At 40.1% G+C, this 26,182-nt stretch overlaps 2 protein-coding genes across 10 annotated transcripts in view; one reads left to right on the top strand and one right to left on the bottom strand.

Moving 5' to 3' along the window:
- Positions 1-26,182, bottom strand: part of VEPH1 (ventricular zone expressed PH domain containing 1) — a 222,043-nt gene that overhangs the window by 142,249 nt on the left and 53,612 nt on the right. For all 9 annotated transcript variants that reach the window (XM_061194530.1, XM_061194535.1, XM_061194533.1 and 6 more), the window contains exon 5: positions 6,140-6,306. In XM_061194530.1, coding sequence (XP_061050513.1) covers positions 6,140-6,306 — 167 coding nt within the window. The remainder of the gene's footprint in view (positions 1-6,139; positions 6,307-26,182) is intronic.
- PTX3 (pentraxin 3) lies at positions 13,847-19,285 on the top strand. The gene is made up of 3 exons (XM_061193512.1): positions 13,847-14,091; positions 14,537-14,941; positions 18,170-19,285. Exons 1-3 carry the CDS (start codon positions 13,962-13,964, stop codon positions 18,781-18,783), a joined length of 1,149 nt encoding a protein of 382 aa, XP_061049495.1. The 5' UTR covers positions 13,847-13,961; the 3' UTR covers positions 18,784-19,285.

The raw sequence follows: 26,182 nt of genomic DNA, 5'->3' as shown, positions 1-26,182 counted from the left end.
TTGAACTGAAATTTTGTGGACACAGCTCATTACTCCAGGCCATGGGCACCTTGAGGGTGGGACCATCTGAAAACATAGCTCCATAACTTAATTGGCAGCAAATGACGTTTAAATTCTTACTTACAGAATAAAAGGTCGAGCTATTGTGTACATGTACGTGTGTATGTGCATGTGTGTATCCACACTCCCTCTTAAATTAGTCCTCAGGTTCAATTTTCTCTTTCAATTAATTTGGATAGTACTTACAAGGTCTATTAATCTCCAGAAATCTATAAAATAACTGCTACTCTTTTCATGTACTACTTATACCCACCAGACTAACAAAATATATATTCTGAAACCCAGGGTTCTGCTCCAAAGGCTGTTTGAGAACAGACTATATATATTCCATCACTCTATCTTAATGTTCTGCAACTGGCTTCTCATTTTAAATAAATACCAAGTGACCTCTGAGTCTTGTCAGCCTGGTGATGCTATGTTAGGTGCTGTAGGATTAGGTATGTGAATAGGAATGCTCTACACTGCTGAGAGAAAATCCTAGAAAATGACTCTAGGGACCAGACCACAAAAGCAGTTCCTCTGGGTCTGGACATTAATCAACAGAGGGCTGAACTTGCCATTTCCTGCAAGTTCTCTGTATGGTTAGGGCTAGACGTCTACATCCTGGGGATAATAACACATATGCTCATATGTGTTACTAAGTTCTGTTTCCTTCATTGACTAGACTACAGCATGGTTTTTGGCAGCCAAGAATATAGACTTAGCCCCAGAAGGCCACTTGGAAAATTGACCACCCAGCCTTTTCCTATAAATGGACTCGGAGAATCCTCTGGAGCTTCCAGCCACGAGTCACTAGCCAAGAACTGCCTCCCTCCACCTAGGAAAGATAGCTTCCTAAAAGAGGGATACTCAGAGGGCAGTGAAGGAGGAAGGGACACCACATGGTCGGGCAGCAACATCAGAAACTCACAGACGGATGGATGTTGACGCTATGTCACCTTCACAACCTCATGGACTAGTCAGCTATACATAGAGAAGATTTTTTTTTCAAGGGCCAACTGTTGACCTTCCAGCCCTGGAGAGCCAGATTATCACTGGTCACAGAAGGTGGGTAATGAGGAGTGCATTCAAGAAAGCATGAAAACATTCCTGCACTTGCCTTCATTGGAGAACCTGCTCAGTTTACCTCCAAGTTACAGAGCACTGGCACAGCTTTTATGCAGAAGGGAAAACCCCCTTTTAATTCAAATGTCACAAGGTCAAAATCCTTCTCATTTAGCCTCTTATTTCATCTGAAATTGAATTAACTAGACTTACACTGAAAGCCTCAGTCTACAGATTTGATTGTTGCCACGTATTTCATTTTCCTCTCTCAGTAGACTTTTCTCTGTATCCCTCCTTTTCCCCTTGCCCGCTGTCTAATTAATGAACATGAGAGAGAGGAGAGGTGAATCAGGGCTTTCTCTAGCTCACTGCCTGAGCATCTCAGTAATCAAGTGTTAGCTGACAAAGAGCTGAAGGAGGCAAGGGGGGTGGGGAGGGGCAGGGCTGCTTTAACAGGAAGAGAAGTGCTGATGGGAAACAAAGGGTTGGGCGGTACCCTAGTCACCACTCCCTGCCACCAGTTAGGATCCTGGCCCTGGTGGGTCCCTTCACGTCATTATGGGTGCTTCCTAACCCTTTGCTTCTTCCTTCTAGGATCCACACTCAGCACCTACAGGAATACCTACAGCAATCTGCTTTCCCCCTCTCTTTTCCCTTCTGTTCGGTTCTCCTCCTTTTCTTGTCTAGCTCACCTTTCTACTGTGTCCCCTGGGACACTTCCCTTGTGGCCTTCTGAAGTGGAGGCTACTCAGTGACTCCCCCAGGCCAAGAGAGGAGGGGGTTGGGAGTCAGAGTGCTGGACCTGTCACTTACGGCTTACTACTTGTGCGATGGGGGCAAGATAACCTCTCAAAACCTTCTTTTTTCTTTTTTGTTCTGATTTTAATTGATTAATTTTTATACAATTTTTAAAGGTTACACTCCATTTGCAACAAAGCATCCATTTTGACTGGTGTAAAATGGAGAAAAAAATAACACATCATATAGTTATTGGTAGGATTAAATGAGATATTAGATGTTAAAACAAAAGTCCTTTGTGAATGGTAAAATCCTCTGCAAATTTAGGCACTAATACTAACTCATCTGTCTTAAGAAATATTCGTGGAGAGACTTCTGTGTGCCAGGTACTATGCCAGGCACTGGGGACACAGTGGTGGATAAGGTGGTCCTTGTGTCTCAAGCATTTGCATCACAGCCAAGGTGATCCAGAGGGAGAGAGACCAGCAGAGACAAATTCATGACAGTGTGAAATTTGCTATGTCAGGGATTAGGCAGAAGAAAGGAGTCAGAGAGGACTGCTGGCAAGATAGCAACATCTAAGCAATTGTCGGCCCAGAAAGGGTGGTCCTGGTTAGGAAAGAACATTCCAGATGGAGAACATAGCATATATGTAAAAACTCAGTGCCCTGATAGAGAATGCCCACCTGTGGTCCCTAAGACTGTATAGTTGTTCAAGGTGTAAGGATTAAAGTGACCCTAGGAGGCCAGGCAACAGTCAGGGGCCTGGTTTTAAATGGCCTCATAAGCCCTTTCCTGAGTCTCTGGACAGCCATAGAAGGCCTGTAACCAGAGGTCTGACAGGACCTCTCTGAACGCCACACATGGTGCCACCCTCATTCTTGGACCCTACCTTTTTGGGTCAGGTGACTCCAAGGCCTTTCCCCTCCCCCTTCCTATAAGTGAGCCTCCTCCTGGTTTCATTTACCTTTATGCCCATCCTTTACCCTATGGGAAATAAGTTGAATTAGCTTATTCTTTCCAAATCCCCCTTGAACTTTTATTGAACCTGCCTTTCCAAAAACTGTTTGTTTTGCTTTTGCTCTCAGGCTGCAGATCAAATGGCATGCCAGCCACCTCCTTTATGAAACTAGGTTTGGCCTGTTAGTCACCTCTCCCTATTCCCCATATCACCTGGTCCCCAGTCTCTATCTGTGGTAGGCAGAATAATGACTTCCCAAAGATGTCCACACCCTAATCCCCAGAACCTGTGAAAATGCTCCCTTCCACACAGAAGGGACTTTGTAAATGTGATTAAGTTAAGGGTCTTGTGATGGAGAGATAATCCTGGATCATCTGGGTGGCCCCAATGTACTCACAAGGACCTTGGAAGAGGGAAAAAGGAGAGTCAAGCAGAGATGAGAGTGATGCAGGCCATGAGCCAGCCTCTCGGAGCTGGAAAGCGCAAGGAAACGTATTCTCCTCTAGATTCTCCAGAAAGAATGCAAGCCTGTTGACCCATCTTAGACTTCTGACCTCCAGAACTGTAAGGTAATAAATCTGTGTTGTTTTAAATCATTACATTTGTGGTAATGTTACAGCAGCACAGGAAACGAATACACCATCTTGTCGGTACCCCCCTCACTCTGAGCCTTCTTTTAGGTGACCCAGCGATCCCTCAACTCCACTCCCTGCCCAGCCCAAACTCTGTTGTAGCTTTTCCCATCCTTTCTGTCCTTAAACCTTTCTGAAACTGGTTTCTCCATCTGTGCTCTGGAATTCACTCCCAGACTTCCTCTAGCACCTTATTGTATCTAATATTTTCTCCCACATCCTCAATCACTTTATTCTTACTGGGTATTGTTAAACCCTCCTTATTTCCCCTAAACTCCCACACTCGTGCGGTCATTTCCTACCCTTACCTTCCACACACAATGCGTAATGGATGCCTGCCACTCCCCACTTCACCCCACAGACCACTGCCTCTCGTGGGTCACTGGTGAGTCCCCAGCTACCAAATCCAAGGTCAATTCCCATCTCCAATCTCCTTTAACTCCCTAGATCTTGACCCTGTTGAGCCACTTTCCCCCTCTGGAGACCACACACATCTTTTTCCTTGTTCTTCATGGTCTTCACTCTCTTTGATCTCTTTTGTTCATTTATTCATTTCCAGATTCAACAACGTTTTATTGAAACCCTATTAGGTGCCCAGCACTATGCTAGAGAGTTCATACAAATATGCAGACACACTCTTTGCTCCTCAAGGAGTTTAAGGTGCACTGGAAGAGACGGACGTGGAAACAATAGTGACAATATATTATTCTAAGGGCAAAAGCGAAGATGCATACCAGGTAACAGAAAGGTGCCCAGTCCTCTGCCCGACTTCTAGCCTTACTGCTCAAAGTGTGGTCCCTGAAGCAGCAGGGGCAGCATCACCTGGGAACTTGTAAAAGGGCAGAATCGGGGACCCCATCCTAGACCTATTGACCTGAAACCTCTGGGGGTGGGGCTCAAGCCTGCTCTCCAGTGTCCAGGTCTCCCAGCCCAGTCCCCACTTCCTGAAGACCCTTTGCCCCTCTGCTCCACCTGACATAAAACTTCAACATCTTGCCTGATGCCACTCCCTTTGTGGGTCTTCATGGCACCTATTTTCCCCTAAGGTAGAACTCACTGCCCCCTGCCCCCCGTTTATACCTTTAGTGGAGCACTTATCACCCTGTTAGTTCAGTTTAGTTTTATGAATGTTTATTGAGTGCTCTCAGATACTGTACCAAGATGTGGGATACAAAGGAAAAGAAGAAATCATGCCTTACCACAAGGAGCTTACAGTCTATTGTGGTTAATTATGCATATGACCATTCTTGCCTGCCTTTCTTTGAATCTTGATGTTGAATCCAAATGTTCCAGTCTTCACCTTAGTGTTGACTGGTTTTTCAAGTGGTGGATATTGATATTATCAGGAAAATAGAGCAAAGATGCAGCCATATATAACCTTGGCTGACCATTAATCTGTACTGTGCACATGTCTTGGTGCCCTCCAGAATCCAATTCTACTTCCTCCTTCCTGGCAGCCTCTAGTTTCTATGTGAGTATCCTCAGGGTTCAGGAGAAGCTCCAGGGGTAGAGCATGTGTCTGAAACAGAGACTATCAGGACTTTGGTTTGGATGTTGTAGGAAAGCATACTGCTTAGAGAACCCCTAGCCCCACCCGGAGCGCACAAGGAGAAATCCTACAGAAAATGAAAGCCAACACCGAGAAATCAAAAGTCTGAGAAATGGAGATACAGAAGCTGTTCTGCTCACATATTTGAGCCCCTGATCAAGTCTCATCTGAAGGTTTTTCCCCATTGCATATGCTAATAAATTCCTTTTATTGTTTAAACCAGTGTGGGTTGGGTGTTTGGTTACTGATAATCACAAGCATCCTAATTATTACAATCTTTTGCTTGAATCCAAAGAACAAGTAATTTGCTATCTAGAAAGTGAGCCTTTGCTCTCACTACAGTCTGATTTCCCCATAAGTCAAGGCATGTGTAGGTCTTCCCCTTGGCCCTATCTGAGAAACGGTAGATTCCTAGGACTGCACAACCACACTGACCTTTCATTAAAGCTGTCCTGCAATGGCTACAGATTTGCACATTTGTTGTGTTTGTATTACTGTACTTGTGGTGGTTAATTTCATGTGTCAGCTTTACTGAGTCAGAGGGTGCCCAGATATTTGGTTTAACATTACTCTGGGTATGTCTGTGAGGGTGTTTCCAGATGACACTGGCATCTAAATCAGTAGAATGAGAAAGCAGATTGCCCTCTCCAGTGTGAGTGAACCACATCCAATTTGTTGAAGGCCTGCATATGACTGCTTGAGCTGGGACATCAGTCTTCCCCGGGCCTCAGGCTGGGACTTACACCCTCAGCCCTCTGGTCCTCAGGTCCTTGGACTGGAACTACATCACTCGCTCTCCTGGGTGCTCGGCTTGCAGACGGCAGATTGTGGGACTTTTTAGCCTCATAATTGCATAAGCCAACTCTAATTCCTCATGATAAATATGTATGTATGTATGTACAGATAGATAGATAGATAGATTGATTGATAGATTCATTCTATTGCTTCTGTTTCTCTAGAGAACACTAAGACAGTATCCAACTTCTGCCACTACCTCCTCACTTTTATGATTCTAGAAAAAGTGAATGAGTGCTTTCATGTAAAGGTGAGCATGCACAGATATATGAGAGAGGAAAGCTGAAGCATACATCCTGTCCACATACCCAGAAGCACACCCAGTTGTGTGAGCCATCACGTATATAATGTAAATTTTACCTCCGGTTGCTTCCTCTTTGCAGCTACATGCAAAAGCCGTAAAAGATGGTACTGTTCTGGTTGTTCCAGCTGAGACATCAAGGCTAGGAGTTCTGTCAGGTGTCTGTTAATGGGCTGAGGCTGCTTATCGTACACAGCAGGTAACACCCTCAACAACATGGCATTACCTGTTGAAGGAATAATCACAGAAATGATGACTTTATCAGCCCATGAGCCATAGAATACCATTATTATCAATGCAACAAATTTTGGACTTCCTCACACATTAAATAGCACAGACTAATGGCCAAATCCTCTGCTAAAAATAATATGGTACCTTATTCTGAAAAATCACTAAATCATCATTATTTATTTATTTATTTATTTATTTATTTATTTATGGCTGTGTTGGGTCTTCGTTTCTGTGCGAGGGCTTTCTCTAGTTGCGGAGAGCGGGGGCCACTCTTCTTCGCGGTGCGCGGGCCTCTCACTGTCGCGGCCTCTCTTGTTGCAGAGCACAGGCTCCAGACGCGCAGGCTCAGTAGTTGTGGCTCACGGGCCCAGTTGCTCCGCGGCATGTGGGATCTTCCCAGACCAGGGCTCGAACCCATGTCCCCTGCATTAGCAGGCAGATTCTCAACCACTGCGCCACCAGGGAAGCCCCTAAATCATTATTTAAACAGATTCCATAAAAGGGAATACTTTATGATATGATCAGCATCATTATCTAATGAAAATTTTTCCTGAGTAATGCACCGTGGGGAAAAGAAGATTTGACAGTAACCAGACGACACCCTTGAGAAGGAAACAGTTCCAATAAAGAATTCCTGACGAGAAACAACATTTGGATGCCGTTTAAATGAAAACTAAGCAGTGACATAAGCATGAATCTAAATGAAACTGAACTAAAAAAAAATAAAAGGGCAGAGGAATGTATTCATGTTCCTGAGAGATACGGAGGCATGATTCAGACAACTGATATATGGAAACTATGCCTTATTTTTACGAATAGTTAGAAAAGTAGCAATGCAAATTTAGATCCCCAATTTCTGCACTATTTCAAGGGAAGTTTAGACTCAGGTTGTTTGTCACAGGTGATCTGCCTCAAAGACTTGTATGGACAACTGAGTTTAAAATGGCGGAACCTGAAGAAAAAAATATGACGTAAGGTTTGCAGGGACTCATCAGCAAACAACATATGGGAAACATCTGCTTATCATTTTATGGTATGGATTTTTTCGAAAAATCCTCTCAAGAACTTAAATGTCTCAGAATTTGTTTCTAGGGATTTCTCGAACAAGAATTTTCTTGCTTCTATTTACTTTAAATTTGGCTCTGTATATAGAAGACTTACACAGAAAAAATCAAATAAGCAGTGATTATACATGTGTAGACCCTTATTAAATGGTGGGGACATTTAGATATGAGGATTAAGAAAAGAAGGCCAGAATTTTCAGAATATCTATGACCAAATTTAATGAAAGGGTGATCCTGGGTCATGGTGAATATATCTCGGTGACGATAAATAATGAGAATTGCTTTTTCCACACATGGCTCATAGAATTAGTCTCAAACAGATTTTAGTCATATGCCCACAGACTCCAAGGTATTGGAAATATTCAGGGTTTTTTTTTAAAATGTGAAAAACATTGTTTTATTTTGTTTGTTTTTTGTTTATTTTTACTAATTTTACTAAGAGCTTTTTCTTAAAGGATCAGGAATTGTCAATGTCATGCCCAATTTCTACAAAGCACATTAGCTCACAGAACTTAGCTATGTAGACATACTGATTAACTGCTGAAAAAGGTCACAATAAATGGAACTGTCATTGTAATTGAAGACAGGAACAATACTCATTAAAGGTCCTGGGACCCCTGAAGAGGGAAAACCCAGATTAGTCATCTTTAGCTGACTTGGATTTCGATCAAAGAATACAAAGATAAATAAGGGCTTTTTTAAAAATTTGAAACTGATGAAGACACTTTGGTGTAGAAATCCTATAAATTTCATTCATAAGCTAATATATTCTTCTTCATTATGAAATATTTCAAGCCATTAGACAAATACAGGCAAAAATATAAGGACCACTGGTGTGCCTACCAACCAGCTTTACCAAAACTTAACCTTGTACCGTAATTGCTTCCCACCCTACTCACTTCCTTTTCTCCCCAGAGACAACCACCAACCTGAAATTGGTATTTACCATCTTCATGAATGTTTTTACACTTCAATTGTATGTGTATATATCAATAAGCATTTACAGTGTTCTTTGCATGCTTTAAAATTTTATATCAATAGTATATTGTACATATCTTTGTGCAACATATTTTTTTCCCATCCAACACTGTGTTGAAGTTTATATCCAAGAAGTTCTCCTTCATTTATTCTCACAGCTGTATGGTATTCTATTGTATAAATATGCAACAATTTATTCATATACTTTATGGTTGGAAGATTTTTATTGTTGTTATTATTATTATTGTTATCATTTGCTTTCACCAATAGTGCTGCAATTTTTAGACCTATTTCTTTGTGCATAAATGGGAGATATTCCCTTGGGTACTGATTCTGAGCTTAATGTGCTTAGAAACCACCGGGGCAACTTGTTAAAACACAGATACTGATTCAACAGATTGGAGGTAGAGCCTGAGAATGTGAATTTCTAACAGGCTCTCAGGTGATGTTGATGGTCCCTGGACCACATAATTAAGTAGCAAAGCAGTGGGTTTTTCCCTGGGAGTTAAGTTTCTAGATGTTCCAAAATTTCTTTGTAACGTGGTTGTAGTAGTTTTCTATAGCTGCCATAAGAAATTGACAAAAACTGTGGCCCAAAGTAACACAAATTTATTATCTTATATTTCCATAATATAGAAGTCTGGCATGAGTCTCACTGGGCTAAAATCCAGGTACTGGAAGGCCTGGGATCCTTCCTGGAGGTTGTAGGAAGGAACCGTTTCTTGGCTTTTCTAGCTTCTGGAGACCACCAGCATTCCTTGCTTTGGGGTCTCCTTCCTCCATCTTCAAAGTCAGCTACAGAGCAACTCTTTGACCCTGCTTCTGTCACTACACCTCTTCCTCTGCTTCTCTCTTCTGCCTCTCTTCCACTTAAGCACCCTTGTGATGACACTGGGTCCATCTGGATAATCTAGGATTATCTCCTTATATGGTAACCTTAATTCCATCTTCTGTGCAATGAAACACAACGTGTTCACAGGTCATGGGGATTAAGACGTGGATATCTTTGGGGAAGGGTTCATTATTCTGCCTACCACCACGATTATAACAATTTACATACCCACCAGGAGCATGAATGTTTCTGTTGCCAACACTTGGTCTTGACAGACATCGGTTTTTGCCAATCTGATGGGGTGTAAGATGATACCTCATTTTTTGTTTTAATTTTCATTTATTTAATCACTTGTAAGGCTGAGCACCATTTTTATATGTTTTCAGGTCATTTCCTCTGCTGTGATTTGGCCATTCATATCCTTTGCCTATTTTCGATTGGGATGTTTGTGTTTTCTTATTGATTTGTAGAAGTTTCTTATTTATTCTGGACACTAATATTTGGTCTATTAGTTTTAAAGTTGCAATCCTAATGGAGTTGATTTTTAAATTTTTTATTTTATGGTTTATAAAGATTTTGTTATTGAGAAATTTTTCCCTAATATAATGAATATGTTCATAAAAATATTCTACTATATTTTCTCCTAAAAGCATTATGATTTTTTTAAAAATTTATTTTATTTATTTATTTGGCTGTGTTGGGTCTTTGTCGCTGCGTGCAGGCTTTCTCTAGTTGCGGCGAGCGGGGGCTACTCTTTGTTGCAATGCACGTGCTTCTCATTGCAGTGGCTTCTCTTGTTGCAGAGCACGGGCTCTAGGCGCACAGGCTTCAGTAGTTGTGGCTCTCGGGCTCTAGAGTGCAGGCTCAGTAGTTGTGGCACACGGGCTTAGTTGCTCCGCGGCATGTGGGATCTTCCTAGACCAGGGCTCGAACCTGTGTCCCCTGCATTGGCAGGCGGATTCTTAACCATTGCGCCACCAGGGAAGTCCTATGATTTTGTTTCTATGTTTGTCTTTAATCCATTTGGATTTTACTTTTTGTACATATGAGGAAGGGATCTAATTATAAATATATATTTGTGTGTATATAAACAATTGTCCCAGATCAATTTATTGAGTGGCCAACTGTTTCCCTTCTGATTTGTAATACCTCTTTCATATATAGTCTCCCATGTATCTGGATCTGTTTCTGGTTATTTGTCATACCTTCACCAATTATATATTTTCTTCATTACAATAACTTTATAATAAATCATTATATCTCACAGGGCAAATTTCTTCATCTTCTACTTCAAATTCCTCTACTTTATATAAATTTTACCATTAGTTTGTCAACTTCCTTGAAAAACTAGGTTAGGATTTTTTTCTTCACATTGAATATACAGACTAATTTGGAATAATTGACATCTCTGTGAAACTGAGTCTTCTTATTCAAGAACTTGATATATTCTTCTATGTAATTTTTTTATGTCTTTCAAAGTTTTGTGATATTAGCTGTGCCTTATATATCTTTTATTAAATAGATTCCTAGGTATTCCATATTTGTTGTTGCTATTGTAATGAAAGTTTTTGGTCTTTTAAAGATATTTTCTATTTATGTGCTGTATTAAGAAAGCAACTGATTTTTGTACATTGACCTTTCATCCAGCAAAAGTTTAGTTCTTTTATTAATAAACTGTCTTTAGAGTCTCTTAGATTTTCCGTATATAGATAATCAACTTATAATAACTGATGACAACTTCGTTTCTTTCCATCCTTATTCCTTACATTTCTTTTTTGCCCTACTTTACCAGCTGGGACCTCAAACACTTTGATGAATAGAACCAGTGTCCACTGGTATCGTTTTGTTATTCCTGTCTTTAAAGAGTATGTTTCTAAGGATTCATCATAATGTATGTACATGTTTCTATACATTTTTGGTATTTACATTTTATCAGTTTAAGTTCCTGTCTTTTTCCTAGTTTGAACATGAATGAGTGCTGAATTTTATTAAACGATTTTTCTGCACCTGTCCACATGACCATATGATTTCTCCTTTAACTTGTTATTGTAGTAAATTAATGAATATTCTAATGTTTAATCAATCTTGCACTCAGAATACACTCAGCTTGGTTATGATGCATTTTAATGCATAGATTGCTGGATTTTGGCTAATACTTCATTTAGAGCTTTTACATCCATATCCTTAAATGAGACTGACTTGCAGTTTTCCTTTCTTGTACTGACCTTGTCTCTTTTTAGTACCATACTTACTAGACATATAAAAAGAATTTAGTGCATTCCTGCACACTCTATTCTCAGAGGCCGTTTATATAAAATGGGGATTATGTGTTCCTTGCTTGGTAGAACTTGCTTATCAAACCTTCTGAGCAATGTTCCATATATTTCATCATACCAAAATTTAAATTATGTAGTTTAAATTTCTGTATCCTTTCGCAGTTTTTTTGGCATTTGAATGATCAGTTATGACAGAAGTGAACCTATCAGTTATGAGAAGTATGTTAAAATCTATCTTTATGATTATGGATTTGTCAATTTCTTCTTATAAGTCTGTCAATATTTGGCATATGTTTTTGAAAGTACCAGATAGTTCTGAGATATCTTCCTGGTAAAGCGTTTCATCATAATTTAATTGCTCTCTTTGCTTTAAAGTCTACTTTTGACTGATATTAATATAACTATGCTAGCTTTTTCGAATTGCCCTTGTTTGGTATATTCTCTCACCACTTTTAAATTTTTTTGTTTTTGAGATTTCTAGATTCTTATGTTTTATGTGTGACTCTTGTAAGTGACTTATAGCTGGACTTAAAAAATATTTCTATCTGACAAACATTTGTCTCTTAACTGAAAGTTTGTTTCATTAATATTTATAGTGATTACTGGTATATTTGGATTTACTTTTACGTTACATTGTGCTTTTTACTTATCTTGCTCTGTCTATGCTTTTCTTCCCTACTTCACTACTTCCTATTGAATAGGTCAAGTTTTTTTTTTTTTTAAATTCACTCTATTCCTTCTATTTGGACATTTTATTTCTTTTTGGTTTTGGTGGCTGTCCTTTAAAAGATAAACATTCTTGAACTAACAAAGAAAAATTAATTTTCCTGTCTTGAACAATGAAAGGATTTTAGAATTACTTTCTTAGCTCTTTCTTCCAGTTCCTTAATATTCTCTTCAGCTTCAGCCTAATTTGTCATTTAATCCATTCCTTGAAATTTTAAAAAATTTCAATTAACTTTTTTTTAATTCTAGAAGTTATATTTAATTCTTTAAAAAAAATCAGTGTCTTTTTCTTTTTTCATGTTTCCAATTCCTTCTTGTAGATCTTAAATCACTTTAAACACACTTATTTTCTAGTTTCTAGCTGATATTTTAAATAAATGAAATTCTTGAGGGAGGGGTGTCATCCCTTTTGGTTTCTGTTGGTTCTCATTTATGGTGGATTGTTTCCTCATATGTTTAAATATTTTTTATTATGAATTTATTTTTACCGTGTCAGATAGCATACATTTGAATCTGGAACATTTATGAGGGCAGGCCCAAAGTCACAAACCCTGTAGAGTTCAGTCAAAGAGAGCTATGCTTACTTCTCACTTTCTTGTGCTAGGGCAGAGACCAACTGAAATCCAATAGGTAACTCCTCACCCTGGCCTAAGCCTTGTTCCATATGGCCATTAATACTTGGTTATCACAGAATGGATAACATGTCCACCCCTTCACCTCCCCTGGGGGAAGGGGGCCTAGCATCAGCTCTTGGGCTTACTGGTCTGTTTTTGGTTCCCTCTCTTTGGCCTCTGGATATTTCCCTTACTTTATTGGAAGCTTATTTGTACATTTAAAGTTTTTATTATTATTCTAATGTAAACACATTTCTAGGTTTTTTTTTCACCAGAGTTTTCAGCTTATATAGATCTCCATATATTGGCAGAAGCAGGAATCTCTAAATTTACTTTAGAAACATGATCTTTGACTCTAAGCCTAGTGAAATAATATATCCACATAATTTCAGGTTATGAAAAGAAACATACCTAAAATCAGTTAATTACTTTTCCCCAGCTCCTTCTCATTTTAGGTTTACCAGTTTTGCTGTGTTTATCATTAGAAAGTCCATTTATAAAAGTATAGTTGCAACTCCAGAAGGATTAAAGGTGGAATAACTCGGAATGGATTTGCCTTCTAGAGCCATACAAATTTTTACTGTGTTGGTTTATCTTGAAATCAGAGTAACTTTCACAGTTTAGACCTGTAAAACTGTGTACAAAGAAACGTGAAAAAAAGTTTTCTATACATAAAGGTTGTGAAACAATGAGAGTGCACACAAAATGCTGAAATGATGCTCTTGCTTTCACACCTCTATGCCTGCTGAATTATTTCTCCCCCTAATACCCCTCCCCTCCCTCTCATCCTTCAGTGCTACCAATTCAAGTTACAACAGCTAATCCCCAGGGGAGACAGTCCTAGCCCAGTCTCCCCACCTCTTTCCCCTCTGACCCTCTTCCAATTAATCTGACTGCAGTGTAAACCTTTGTGGTTTACTATTGTGCAACCCCCCACGTCTCCTTCGCCCTCCCCCCCTCCCCCCCCCAATTCAGGGGAACTCCCGTGAACGCAGTGCCACTGGCATTACTCATTCATCCCCATTCAGACTTTCCCCAGCATTTATTAAGGGCTCTCAGCTCCTGCCTCTCACTCTCCTCCGCTCCTTCTCCACTCAACTTGAGAGCCTCTTGTCTCGTCCCCTCCGGCCGTCTGTGGGAAGAACTTTGTCTCTTCAGCAATGCATCCCCCTGTGATTCTGTTTTGTGCTCTCTGGTCTGCAGTGTCGGCCGAGATCTCGGATGAATATGAGCTCATGTATGTGAATCTGGACAATGAAATAGACAATGGACTCCATCCCACTGAGGACCGTAAGTTCATTTTAACTGTTTCTCTGCTAACCCTAATTACATATCCTCCTCTTTGGGTCTACGTATTATACATATATTTTGTAGCCAATGAAATAAGCAACAAAATTAGTTTGTTTTGCAAAAGAGAAAAGCACGTTAGGAAAGGGAGAGGTTTCAAAAAGTTACTTCTGTCAGAGATACATAATGGGTCAAACTGTATGAAATCGCCGATATTCTCGTTTTGAGCTCCATGAACGGCAATTTCATAAGAGTTCAACTTCATATAAACTTGCATGGTTTCTGTCATACTCGAGATATTTACATGCTGTTTTTTGCAGGTATCCTGAAAGGAAAGGGGGGTACTGGGGATGAGTACTTGGGACCACCGAGGGAGGTCGGCATTTTACAAAGCACACCCGAGGAGGGCCTGGGCGGGTCGGTAACGCGCGTGTGTCCCGTGCTCTAGCTACGCCGTGCGACTGCAGTCGGGAGAGCTCCGAGTGGGACAAGCTCTTCATCATGCTGGAGAACTCGCAGATGCGGGAGGGCATGCTGCTGCAGGCCACCGACGACGTCCTCCGGGGTGAGCTGCAGAAGCTGCGGGCCGAGCTGGGCCGGCTGGCGGGCAGCCTGGCGAGGCCGTGCACGCCGGTGGCCCCCGCCGAGGCCACGCTGGCCCGGGCGCTGGAGGAGCTGCTGCAGGCGAGCCGCGACGCGAGCCGCAGGCTGGCGCGCCTGGAGGAAGCCGGGGCGCTGCAGCCTCAGGAGGAGGCGGGGCGGGCCCTTGGCGCAGTGCTCGAGGAGCTGCGGCAGACGCAGGCCGACCTCCGCGCTGTGCAGGGCTGGGCGGCAGGACGCTGGCTGCCAGCAGGTGAGGACGCTGGGCCGGGCGGGGACCCCCACGCGGCTTCGTTCTCGGAGCGCGAGTTGCGGAAAGCCAAGTCAGCCAACCCTCTAGGGGGGGCTTTAGTGGGAGGAAACACACGCACACACCCCCTTCTGTTTCTCCATGCATGGTCACAGAGCTCAGACACACCATACAAGGCGGGAAAACTGCTTTCAAAAGTAGTCTCCAGTCCCGAGGAACCCAGAGGATAGATGTGCACGTAACCATCACAGTCTTGAAATAGACGTCAAGGGGCCCCAGACTGACACCCGATCCGACCAGGCGTTACAGGAGCTCTATTGGCCGGTTATAACCGTGATCTCTCTCGGTGTCAGCTTCCCTCCGTTAGGGATTTCCACTTCGTCTAATTTTAGCCGTCTTCTCTCTTTAGGGGAGCTCTGGTTCCCCACGCTATTTCAGGGCCCAGCCTAATTTTTAGGAACGTTTTCCAATCCCTGGGCTGGCCCCTCCTCCCTGCCAGTTCCAAACAAAAGACTTGAGGCTGAATCTGATCTCCCAAGGGGTCCCCCCAGCCCTCGGGTCTGTGAAATGAGCGCCAGAGTGAGGTCCAGGGTGTGAGGTTTGGAATAAACCAGCGGCTGAGGGATCCAAAGAGAGACAGTAAGATGTAGGAGCCAGTTGGTATCCAGGTGGCACCCCAGGGATGTGGAGGATCAGAGTGAAACAGGAGAGAGGCAGTTCAAACCAGATGCAACCTGTCGAAGTCCCATGTAATACTAAGTGACTTTTCAAACACATGTGGGCCCGAAATAATACATTTTAAAGACGGTTCAAGGAAATAAAGAGTAGATTTGGAGCCAAGTAACACTCCTTTGTAAGTCAAAATTTCTAAGAAATGGTGATGTAACAATTGTGGGTTACATTAGAAAATCTGTGTCCTATGTAAGAAAATATGACTTACACTTTTCCTGAGCATCTTATGAACAGAAAACAATTACAAAAAGCACCATCCTTTCTTTATGTCCAATAAAGCAACTCTTATTGGATGGGGTAGGAGAAGAATCATGCATGTGTGAGAGCATGTTTCATTTAAAATTGCAGAAACCATACCAGAATATGAGTCTTTCCTAAATAATTGAGGACTGTCTGTCAGTACAGAACATATTTTTAAAAATATTAAGTAGGGCTTCAGAGGGGGGAAAAATTATAAAATCAAATATACAATAGATCCTCAATGTAAGTGACAAGAAGACAAATTATAATTCTTTAGCTGTTTTAATGGATGAAATTTCTTGTCTTTTGCAAGCCATGTAAAATCATTGTACATATCACATACCAGGAAAACTGAAGAATTACGCTGTTTCACCTCCACCTCTGCATACTAGTTAGGGCAGAAGAGGGATGTATTTCTGAATTCAAAAATGTTAATTTCTTATTACAATACATCCTCCACTAATACTTTTACCCACATGCTTTGATTTCTCCTCTCTTGGTTTCCTGCCAGCTTGGCTCCTAAGGGATTCCTAATCATTCTGTTGTCAGCCTCTTAAGAACCTGGTTTTAATTCTGTCTGGTCTTTGATAATATAATCAGAAAAACCTATTGGTTAAAAGCCATTTCATGAGAGAGTTTCTGACATTTTAAAGACATATCAAGAGCCTCAATCACTGGCCCCCAAAAGAAGCCACAAAAAAACTTGCCAACATGCAGTTCTACTCCATGAGCTCACATAACCAGTGCAGCCGACAGGGGAAGCTGGGTCTCTGAGAGGCAATCAAGGAAGGCTTTGGAATGCAATCCTAACTGCCTGGGCTTATTTAAACAGGAAATCAGTTCATGAGATTGTAGTTGGCACCCTCTCTGAACACTACTGAAACATAACAGAGAATATGTCAAATGCCCATGCATATGGTGATCTTTTGTTCCATGATCTTTGATTGATTTAAATAACATAGCTAGAAAAGCATGTACCTACCAATTTCATTTGAAAAAAGAATCAACACCTCATTAAAAATTAATTTTAAAAAATCTTCAGAAATTCAAATTATTCAGTGAAAAAGTTAATACCAAAGTATGACAGGACCAATTTTATGCTTTAGTATGATAGTTATTTTTCTAGGATTTTCTGAACCTCAATATCTTCTCTGACTATTTCTAAAGGATAAGGTCCATCTGCTTAATTTGTTTTTAGGATGGAGCCTAGCCCTCAGCCACTTGTAGGCAGTTAGCTTAGTTTACCACACTTTGCATGGATATTTGGTTCCTGTAAGTTCTGTTTATTGACCAGTTGGTCTCTAAAAGCTCTGAGAGTTTGCTTTATAAAGCTATCTTATGGTAAATCTTCTTTAGGTTGTTATAAAGTGAATACCTAGCCCTAATTTAGATTTTAAAAAATTCTTTCTTTATATGGTCTTTTATACATATATGAGGTTAGCACAAGGCAGAGCTCACTTGTTAAAGGTTTTAGCACATTATTTCCTAGAGATATCTAAAAGGTCTTCACTTCAGCATCTGCAGCTCCCTGACTGGCCATGTGACCTGGAGATGGACAGAGGTGGGAATTTACTGAGCTCCCAACCCCCAAGTTTGAAAGTCTCCTTCTAAGTGCGTATTAGCAGAAATATATACTCTATCCGACCCCTTGGAAGAATTCACTCTTCCTTAAAGGTTTTCTGTTACGGCTTACATAGCATTTATAAGCATGTGGACAGAGTAAGAATTTTTAAGCATATCTTTGGTCCACAGAGCTCTTCTCGACTGCTACATGCTTGTTCTTTACAGACTTGCAGAATATTACAAGGAGAATGGAAGAGCCTTTGACAGATAACTATAAAGGCTGGAGAGATTGTGGGGCTCATCGAAAGCTACACAGCTTACTAGTAGTAAAACAAACTGAATTCCAGCTCTTTTAGCCAAATCCAGGGGTTCTTCTACCACTAAGAGGCAATGTAGTGTGCTGGTTAAGGGTGTGGCTCCTGCAGCCAGAGTGCCCAAGTTCAAACCCAATTTTACCATTTCTCTGTGTGCCTTCTTTTCCATTTACATGCTTCTGAATGAGACAGTTGATTTTCCTTATTCCTGTTTTCTTTGCTCTATAGAGATTATACTTGGGCCCCTCAAGTCGTAACATATTGCTGCATATAGTTTTTAACTGTAGTCATTAAAAGGCCCATCCTAAAATACCTAACTGCCACAAACATTTCGGAATGAATTTGTATTTTCTTTCACATTCTTACTTCCTTGCTACTCTAGGTTGTGAAACAGCGATTTTATTCCCCATGCGTTCCAAGAAGATTTTTGCAAGCGTGCATCCAGCAACACCAATGAAACTTGAGGCTTTCAGTGCCTGCATTTGGGTCAAAGCCACAGATGTGTTAAACAAAACTGTCCTGTTTTCCTATGGCACAAAGAGGAATCCATATGAGATCCAGCTGTACCTCAGCTATCAGTCCATCGTCCTTGTGGTGGGTGGAGAGGAAAACAGACTGGTCACCGATACTGTGATTTCCCTGGGAACGTGGACCCATCTGTGCAGCACCTGGAATTCAGAGAAAGGGCGCGTGGCCTTGTGGGTAAATGGTGACCTGGTGGCCGCCACTGTCGACATGGCCACGGGTCACGTTGTTCCCGAGGGAGGAATCCTGCAGGTTGGCCAAGAAAAGAACGGCTGCTGTGTGGGTGGTGGCTTTGATGAGACATTAGCCTTTTCTGGCAGACTCACGGGCTTCAACATCTGGGATTGTGTTCTCAGCAATGAAGACATAAGAAAGACCGGAGGAGCAGAGTCCTGTCACATCCGGGGCAATGTGGTTGGGTGGGCAGTCACAGAGATTCAGCCCCATGGAGGAGCGCAGTACGTTTCTTAAGTGTGGTGAAACTCTACTTAAAGCCAAAGAAAGAAACTCAAATTTTAAGCATATGCCACTTGGGAAGGTCTAAAAACCTGAATGCATTATTAAGAACACTTGAGACTAATGAAGGAGAGAGTTGAGATCAATCTTTATTTATCTTGGCGAAATACTGAATAAATAGTCGAAGGGGAGACATTGGAGAAGGCTTTTGGGGATATTGTTACTAGACTTTATGCCATGTGCTTTCAGATTAATGCTGTGTCTTTGTCAGATAAACTCTCAAATAATGAAAAAAGACTGTATGGTTGAACAGAAGGACAATTGTTTTACTTTTCTTTGGCTAATTTTGTTTTGGCCAGAGATGAATTTTACATTGGAAGAATAATAAAATAACATTTGTTGTCCACTGTTCATTGTTATTGGTACATACCTTATTATGAAAAAATGATGATAGAACATATTTATACTACCATGTGACTTAACAAATACAAATGTAGTGTGTGTTATAATGTCACTTTTTTGAGGAGATAGTTATATAAGTTATATTGTAAAATGGTTTTGTATTAATTTTATTGAGACTATTTTTGTAAATCTCTACTGTAAATAAAATATTTTATAAAACTGGTCCATGTCATCTAATTATAAATTTAAAATGTTTGGGAGCAAATCCACACTTTTTTTTTTTTATCTAAAGCAGGCAATTAGTTTTCAGATACTAATCTATTATGTAAATAGTAATAGTTACTATTGTTAGAAACAAACTATAGAGTTGTTTTAAGCATTGGCTTCCTATAAATCATAGGCAAGAAATATGATCTTGGCTAAGTCAATTCATCTCTCTGGGTTTTAGTTTTCTCAACTGAGAAATCAAGAAATTGAAGAAATAATGATTCCTTCCAATTTGATGATGCTATGAGCATATACAACTTTCTGTCCCATGTATACAGGGGAAAAAAAAATGAATTATATTCAGAGTTCCTCAGATTCACATGATACCTGCAAGAGATGGTTTAGGACTGTAATTGGGGAGATCTAAAAATCTGGAAAAGAAACAATGACTTCTGCCCTTAATACACATCCCATTCTCTTATGCATAAAGGAGAGGGCAGTCAAGTCCCTTCATCCTGTAGATGGGGAGATAACTCTCTACCACACTAATGTTCTCCTCCTGTAGAGGCTATGCAAGCAAGGGCTGACAGAAAAACCACAAAGCCACGTCTGAACATCAGTAGGAAATGTGGCAGAACCACAGTGATAATGTGTCCGCCTAAAGGTAGGACCTGAACAACCACAGGTCATCTCCTGTTCATGAGGTTTGGAGAAGGGAGCCAGGAGTAATTATCAAACCACATTTTGTAACTAGCCTGGTCCTTAGACAAGTTACTTAACTCCTCTGGAACTTCTCAGTAAAAGGAGGGGGTTAAACTCTTAGTGTCCAGTGAAATTCTATAAATCTAGGAATCTTTGAAGATATACTCATGGTATCAATACAGCTTCACCCTACTCGTGAGACCCACAAAGCCAGGGTGAAGTGTCTCAAAGAAAATCCTTCCCAGTTTTGAGGTCACAGGTCAGTCTCAGACACTTGGAGATTACATAATTCAAGGTTGCAGGCACAGTGGCCATATGCAAGTCCTTGTTTAGCCACTGTCTATGACTCTGAATGCTGAGCTGAAGGAGGAAATACTTGACCTAACCTTCAGCAGAGTTAGGCATGCTTTCAATTCCTTTTCACATTTCAGCATGAATTACATCTGTTCAAGAGACCCAAGATGATGCTGGCCAAGAGATACGCAAATTCATATGCTGATAGAGTTAAATGTAAGGGAACTTTTAATTTTTAACAGGAACTACATGTTGAAGGCAGAGAAGAAACAAATTGAAAAAAGGAAAGTAACCCTTGAGTTACTAAAGTAGAAATTACATCTGCTACAGCAGTAAATCTGGATAAGTGTTCTAGGGACTTCTAATTGTTCCCTGATATCTATTTTCCCCCTTTTCCTAAGTAACAGAATTCTGGTTTTAATGGTATGTATGGCCACTCTGAAGTCTCTATTTTCCAGCATCAATTGCAGCTAGATGTGGCCAAATGACTATGTTCTGGCTGATGGTGAAATAAGGAATGTGATTCCCTTTCCCTTCCTCCTTCTGACTGATGCGAATATGATAATAACGGCTGGAATTTCAGCAACCATCTTAGGTCAAGAGATTTAGCATAACAATATAGAATGATCTTGCGGGCTTCCCTGGTGGCGCAGTGGTTGAGAATCTGCCTGCCAATGCAGGGGACACAGGTTCGAGCCCTGGTCTGGGAGGATCCCACATGCCGCAGAGCGACTAGGCCCGTGAGCCACAATTGCTGAGCCTGCGCGTCTGGAACCTGTGCTCCGCACCAAGAGAGGCCACGATAGTGAGAGGCCCGCGCACCGCGATGACGAGTGGCCCCCACTTGCCGCAACTAGAGAAAGCCCTCGCACAGAAAAAAAAAACGAAGACCCAACACAGCCATAAATAAAATAAATAAATAAATAGAATGATCTTGGGCCTTTAATATTATGAAGCTGTCTTGCCAGCCCTAGGCTGCCTGTCCCTGCACTTCTTTTACACAACAACAACAAAAAAATACACCTTTATCTTCTTCAATCCACTATTGGTTGACCATTTAATCTAATCCTGATCCAATAGAGCAATTTTTCTTTTTAATAAAAAAGACCAAGCACTTTATTCCCTCAAAATACTCATAGACTATATGTACAAATTACACTTTACAGTCTCAGGAAGCTGGCTATCTGACTCTTTTCTTTACACTAATAGCATTTAATGAGTTTTAGAATACATAGTGTCAGCAAAAGGAGGAAGTAAGAAATGTGTAAAATAGTGATAAAATAATCTAAAGAGAAATATCAGCGTGCTGGCTTAGTCTAGCACATTGGCAAAGAGTTTCACTCACCAGGATGGTTACTGAGGGCATCATCATATTATAGTACAGTAAAAGAATTGTGCAAGATGGCTCAAGTTATTCAGAGGAAAAAATACGTGTATAACTAATATATAATACATTACATGTACAAAATATACAATATTATGTATGTGTGCTAGAGTGACAAACTGTCCTGGTTTGCCTAGGACCAACCCAGCTTTAGTACTGAAAGTCCCCTGTTCCAGGAAATCCTTCAGTCCTAGGCAAACTGTGACACTTTGTCACTTTGTCACTCTAGTACCTACATATGTATGTAAGTAGAGCAACTTTTTGGCAGAGATAGTATCTGAACAAGATAGAGTTGATATATTTTCCTTGTCTATTGCAATGTGAGTTGGCTTTTAATTAAGTATTAATTCCTTTAAAATATATCCAGAACAGTTGACTGTTAAGTATATATTACAGAATTTTAGAGCTAGGTATTTGCAATTACTCAACTAACTTCACTTTAATAAATAGATTTGCAAACAAAGAAGAAACTATAATTGATTTTTATTTCATCTCTTCTTAAATTTTATATTAGAAAGCTCTTCTTTGAGAAGCTTACTAAGGCCAAATGTTTCCAGAACTGTATTTTAGCCACTAAGAAATAGCACTCCCTGGTGGTGCAGTGGTTAAGAATCCGCCTGTCAATGCAGGGGACATGGGTTCGAGCCCTGGTCCGGGAAGATCCCACATGCCGCAGAGCAACTAAGCTCATGCGCCACAACTTCTGAAGCCCGGGTGCCACAACTACTGAAGCCCGCGCGCCTAGAGCCCGTGCTCCACAACAAGAGAAGCCACCGCAATGAGAAGCCCGTGCACCACAACGAAGAGTAGCCCCCACTCGACGCAACTAGAGAAAGCCCACGTGCAGCTATGAAGACCCAACGGAGCCAAAAATAAAAAGACAGGAAGGAAGGAAGGAAGGAAGGAAGAAAGAAAGGGCACTCAAAAAGTTTAAAATCTTGGTCAAAGTAATTGTATGTGTTCACTTATATATTCCTGGATTCAGTGAACTTGAAAACTCAGATTGCTGACCCTTGCATTTGGTTTTATAAATCTGGAGTGTAGAAGAAAGCTTGCTGGGCTTGGGGTCAGAAACACAACATTCAAATCCTAGCACCATTACCCACTAAATATAAAATGTCAGGCCTGCTAACTAATCTTTATGAATCTCAAATTCGCCAAGAAACTGGGGATAACAGGACTTACCTACCTTGCTGAAGGGGTATTATGAAAATGATATAACAAGAGATAATGTATCTAAAAGTACTTTATAAACCCTAAAATAATTTTTGAAATGAAATAGTTATCATAAAAATGTTTTTCAAGTTGTTCCCAGTGGATTAAATAAAAAATAAGCAAACAAACAAAAATACAAACAAATAAATATAAAGATTCCCTTCCATTGTGGCTAAGTTATTCTCAGAGTTCGGCCCATGGATGCTTATAACTGTGCAGGCCTTATTCTACTTCACAGCAACATCTGCTGGTGAAGTCAGGAAGGTGCAAACTCTGGCGTGCATCAGATCCAAGACTTGGTTAACGATTCAGAAGAGATTCTTTTCTGATTTAAGATGTGTCTCTATCTCTTGTTCCACATTTGTATTGACTTTTATTAACATTATATTTAATATTTCCCTATATCTATTGATATTCAGGTTGAATATTCTTAATGAGATTACTTTGGTAGCCTGTTTTCTAGAATATTTGATTAATAAATTCTTTCTCAACAACCTGTAATATGGTGGACTTAAAACCTTTTCCTTGAAGAATAACTGTATCATGAATTTTTAATGGCTAAGTATCTCCCCAGAGATTACAAAACTATACAAATGGATGTGATTCTGCCTTTAATATTTTAATATGGGCCTGGTATACGGCAGACACTCAGTGATGACAATAACGATGATGATGATGATTATGATGATGGTGATAAAAAGAAGAATCATGGTAACCGCTGATGAACTGTGGGCCCAGCACTGTGCAAAGTATAGCTGCTTTATCTATTTAAGCCTCACACCCACACTATTTGGTACCTATTATCACTGCCACAATAAATGGGAGGTCAATTTTCTATCTCCATTTTTCTGAAACAGCTCACCAATCAGTGGTTTGAACTTTGTCTCACAATGAGAAAGAAATGAGGTGAATTTATCACAATTAACTAGACAGTCTTTTCTAGGCCATTGCCAGGAAGTCAGAAAGGAATCTGGACTCTTGCTGAGACAAGATTACATTTCTTTCCAAAGACTTTCTACTTAAGTTCCAAATCATTTGAGGTCATCTTGTGATTTGTGCCAGAGCACCGTGTAAGAGGCATATTGACAGAGAGGAATATTTCCTTATTATGACCACTGATTCAGAAATGCAGATGAAAGGACGTCACTGTTTTTAGTTTTGATAGTAGTGGTGTGCATTGCATCAGAGTTCCAAATAAAAATTTGGAAAGGGTTTCCCTATAGGCTCTCAAATAATCCCTTACAGTTGGTGATACCCTCATTTTACGGATCACCAATAATATTGTCAACTTCCTAGGTGAAAGATATGCTAACTCATGCTGCACTAAGCATTGGTTGTGCTTTTATATTCCAGTACTGGACAGGTTTAAAAAAGCATCTTCACATAGCAAAGAACAAGTTTGAAGAATTATTCAGGACCACTGAAAAACAAATCTCCCACTCTGAAAAGGTTCTGATGTTACAAAATATTAAATTGCCCTGATATGATTTAAGCAGAAAACAAATTAATTACCCAAGGGACATCCTTGTCTTATCTTTTTAATTCAATGGGAAAGCATTCAACATTTCCTCATTAAGTATGATTTTAGATGTAGGATTTTGCAGATATCCTTTATTAGATTAAGGATGTTCCCTTCTATTGTTAGTTTGCTGAGAGGTTTTTTTTTTTTTTTTAATCATGAACAGACTTTGAATTTTACAAAAGGAAAGGATATATATATATCTTAATTATAATCTTAATTATATATATAATAATTATATACATATATATTATATCCTCTTAATGTTTCAGGAAGTTCTCCAAAATTCCTAGGTTGCATTCTTTATTTCTTTCATGAATGGATACTGAATTTTATGAGATGCTTTTACTGATCAAATGACTTTTTTCCCTTTTAGTCTTTTACTGTGGAGAATTACATCTTGAATATTGTCATCCTTGAATTCCTGGGATAACTTTTATAAAATGAGGATAACAATAGTTCCTCCCTCATAAGCTATTAGGAGAATTATATGAGTTAAAAGACTAGTACCTGGGGGCTTCCCTGGTGGTGCAGTGGTTGAGAATCTGCCTGCCAATGCAGGGGACACGGGTTCGAGCCCTGGTCTGGGAAGATCCCACATGCCGCGGAGCGACTAGGCCCGTGAGCCACAACTACTAAGCCTGTGCGTCTGGAGCCTGTGCTCCGCAACAAGAGAGGCTGCAATAGTGAGAGGCCCGTGTACCGCGATGAAGAGTGGCCCCCACTTGCCACAACTAGAGAAAGCCCTCGCACAGAAACGAAGACCCAACACAGCCATAAATAAATAAATAAAATTAAAAAAAAAAAAAAAAAAAGACTAGTACCTGGTACAGAGCAAGAACTCAACAAATGTTAACTATTATTTTCTTTATGCACTGCTAGAATCATTTTGCTAAAATTTTTGTGATTTGTGCATCTCTGTTTATAATTAGGATGGGTCTATATTTTCCTTTCTTATATTGTCCTTTGGTATTGATATCATGGCTATACCAGCCTTATAGAATTAGCTGGAGAATGTACTTCTTTTTTTTTTTAATTACCACATTAATTTATTGTCAACACAACTAAGTACAGGCAGGCATATATAATAACATGTGTAAACTACCAAGCAAGCAGAATAAAAGGGAAACCGTACTGTGATTCACCTTCAAGATATTGTGCACATACTCATTAAAGCAGTATTTTAGGTTCTGTTTTGTAGTTTCATTAATATTGTTATACAAAAATCTGTGCCCATACATTCCCATAATGCTTTTTTTTTCATCTTTATTGGAGTATAATTGCTTTACAATGGTGTGTTAGTTTCTGCTTTATAACAAAGTGAATCAGTTATACATATACGTATATCCCCATATCTCCTCCCTCTTGCATCTCCCTCCCACCCTCCCTATCTTCTTTTCTAGTTATATGAAAAAGTTTAGATAAGAATGTAATTACTCCTTGCATATTTGTTCTAATTTGCATATAATACTAAATGTGACAGGCTTTTTTTTTTTTTTGGTGGGTTGATTTAAAAATACTGACAGAACTGTCTTATTAGATATAGGGACATTCAGGTTCTCTATCTCCTTAGCACTCAAGAATTAATACAAATCAAGACAACATTCTGCTCATGCCTTTAATCCTTTCTCCAAAAAGAAGGACTTTCAGAATTTCCTTCTCACTGGGAGAATTCAAAGAACACAAAACAG

This window comes from Eubalaena glacialis, chromosome 6, assembly GCF_028564815.1.
Source record: "Eubalaena glacialis isolate mEubGla1 chromosome 6, mEubGla1.1.hap2.+ XY, whole genome shotgun sequence".
NCBI lineage: Eukaryota > Metazoa > Chordata > Mammalia > Artiodactyla > Balaenidae > Eubalaena > Eubalaena glacialis.
This window is presented reverse-complemented; position numbering and strand designations above follow the sequence as displayed.

Bases quoted from the DNA above. Each gene is read 5' to 3' on its own strand.
- PTX3 (XM_061193512.1), top strand. From the start codon at position 13,962: ATGCATCCCCCTGTGATTCTGTTTTGTGCTCTCTGGTCTGCAGTGTCG. The intron at 14,092-14,536 runs GTAAGTTCATTT...CCCGTGCTCTAG, and splicing joins ACTCCATCCCACTGAGGACC to CTACGCCGTGCGACTGCAGT. The intron at 14,942-18,169 runs GTGAGGACGCTG...TTGCTACTCTAG, and splicing joins AGGACGCTGGCTGCCAGCAG to GTTGTGAAACAGCGATTTTA.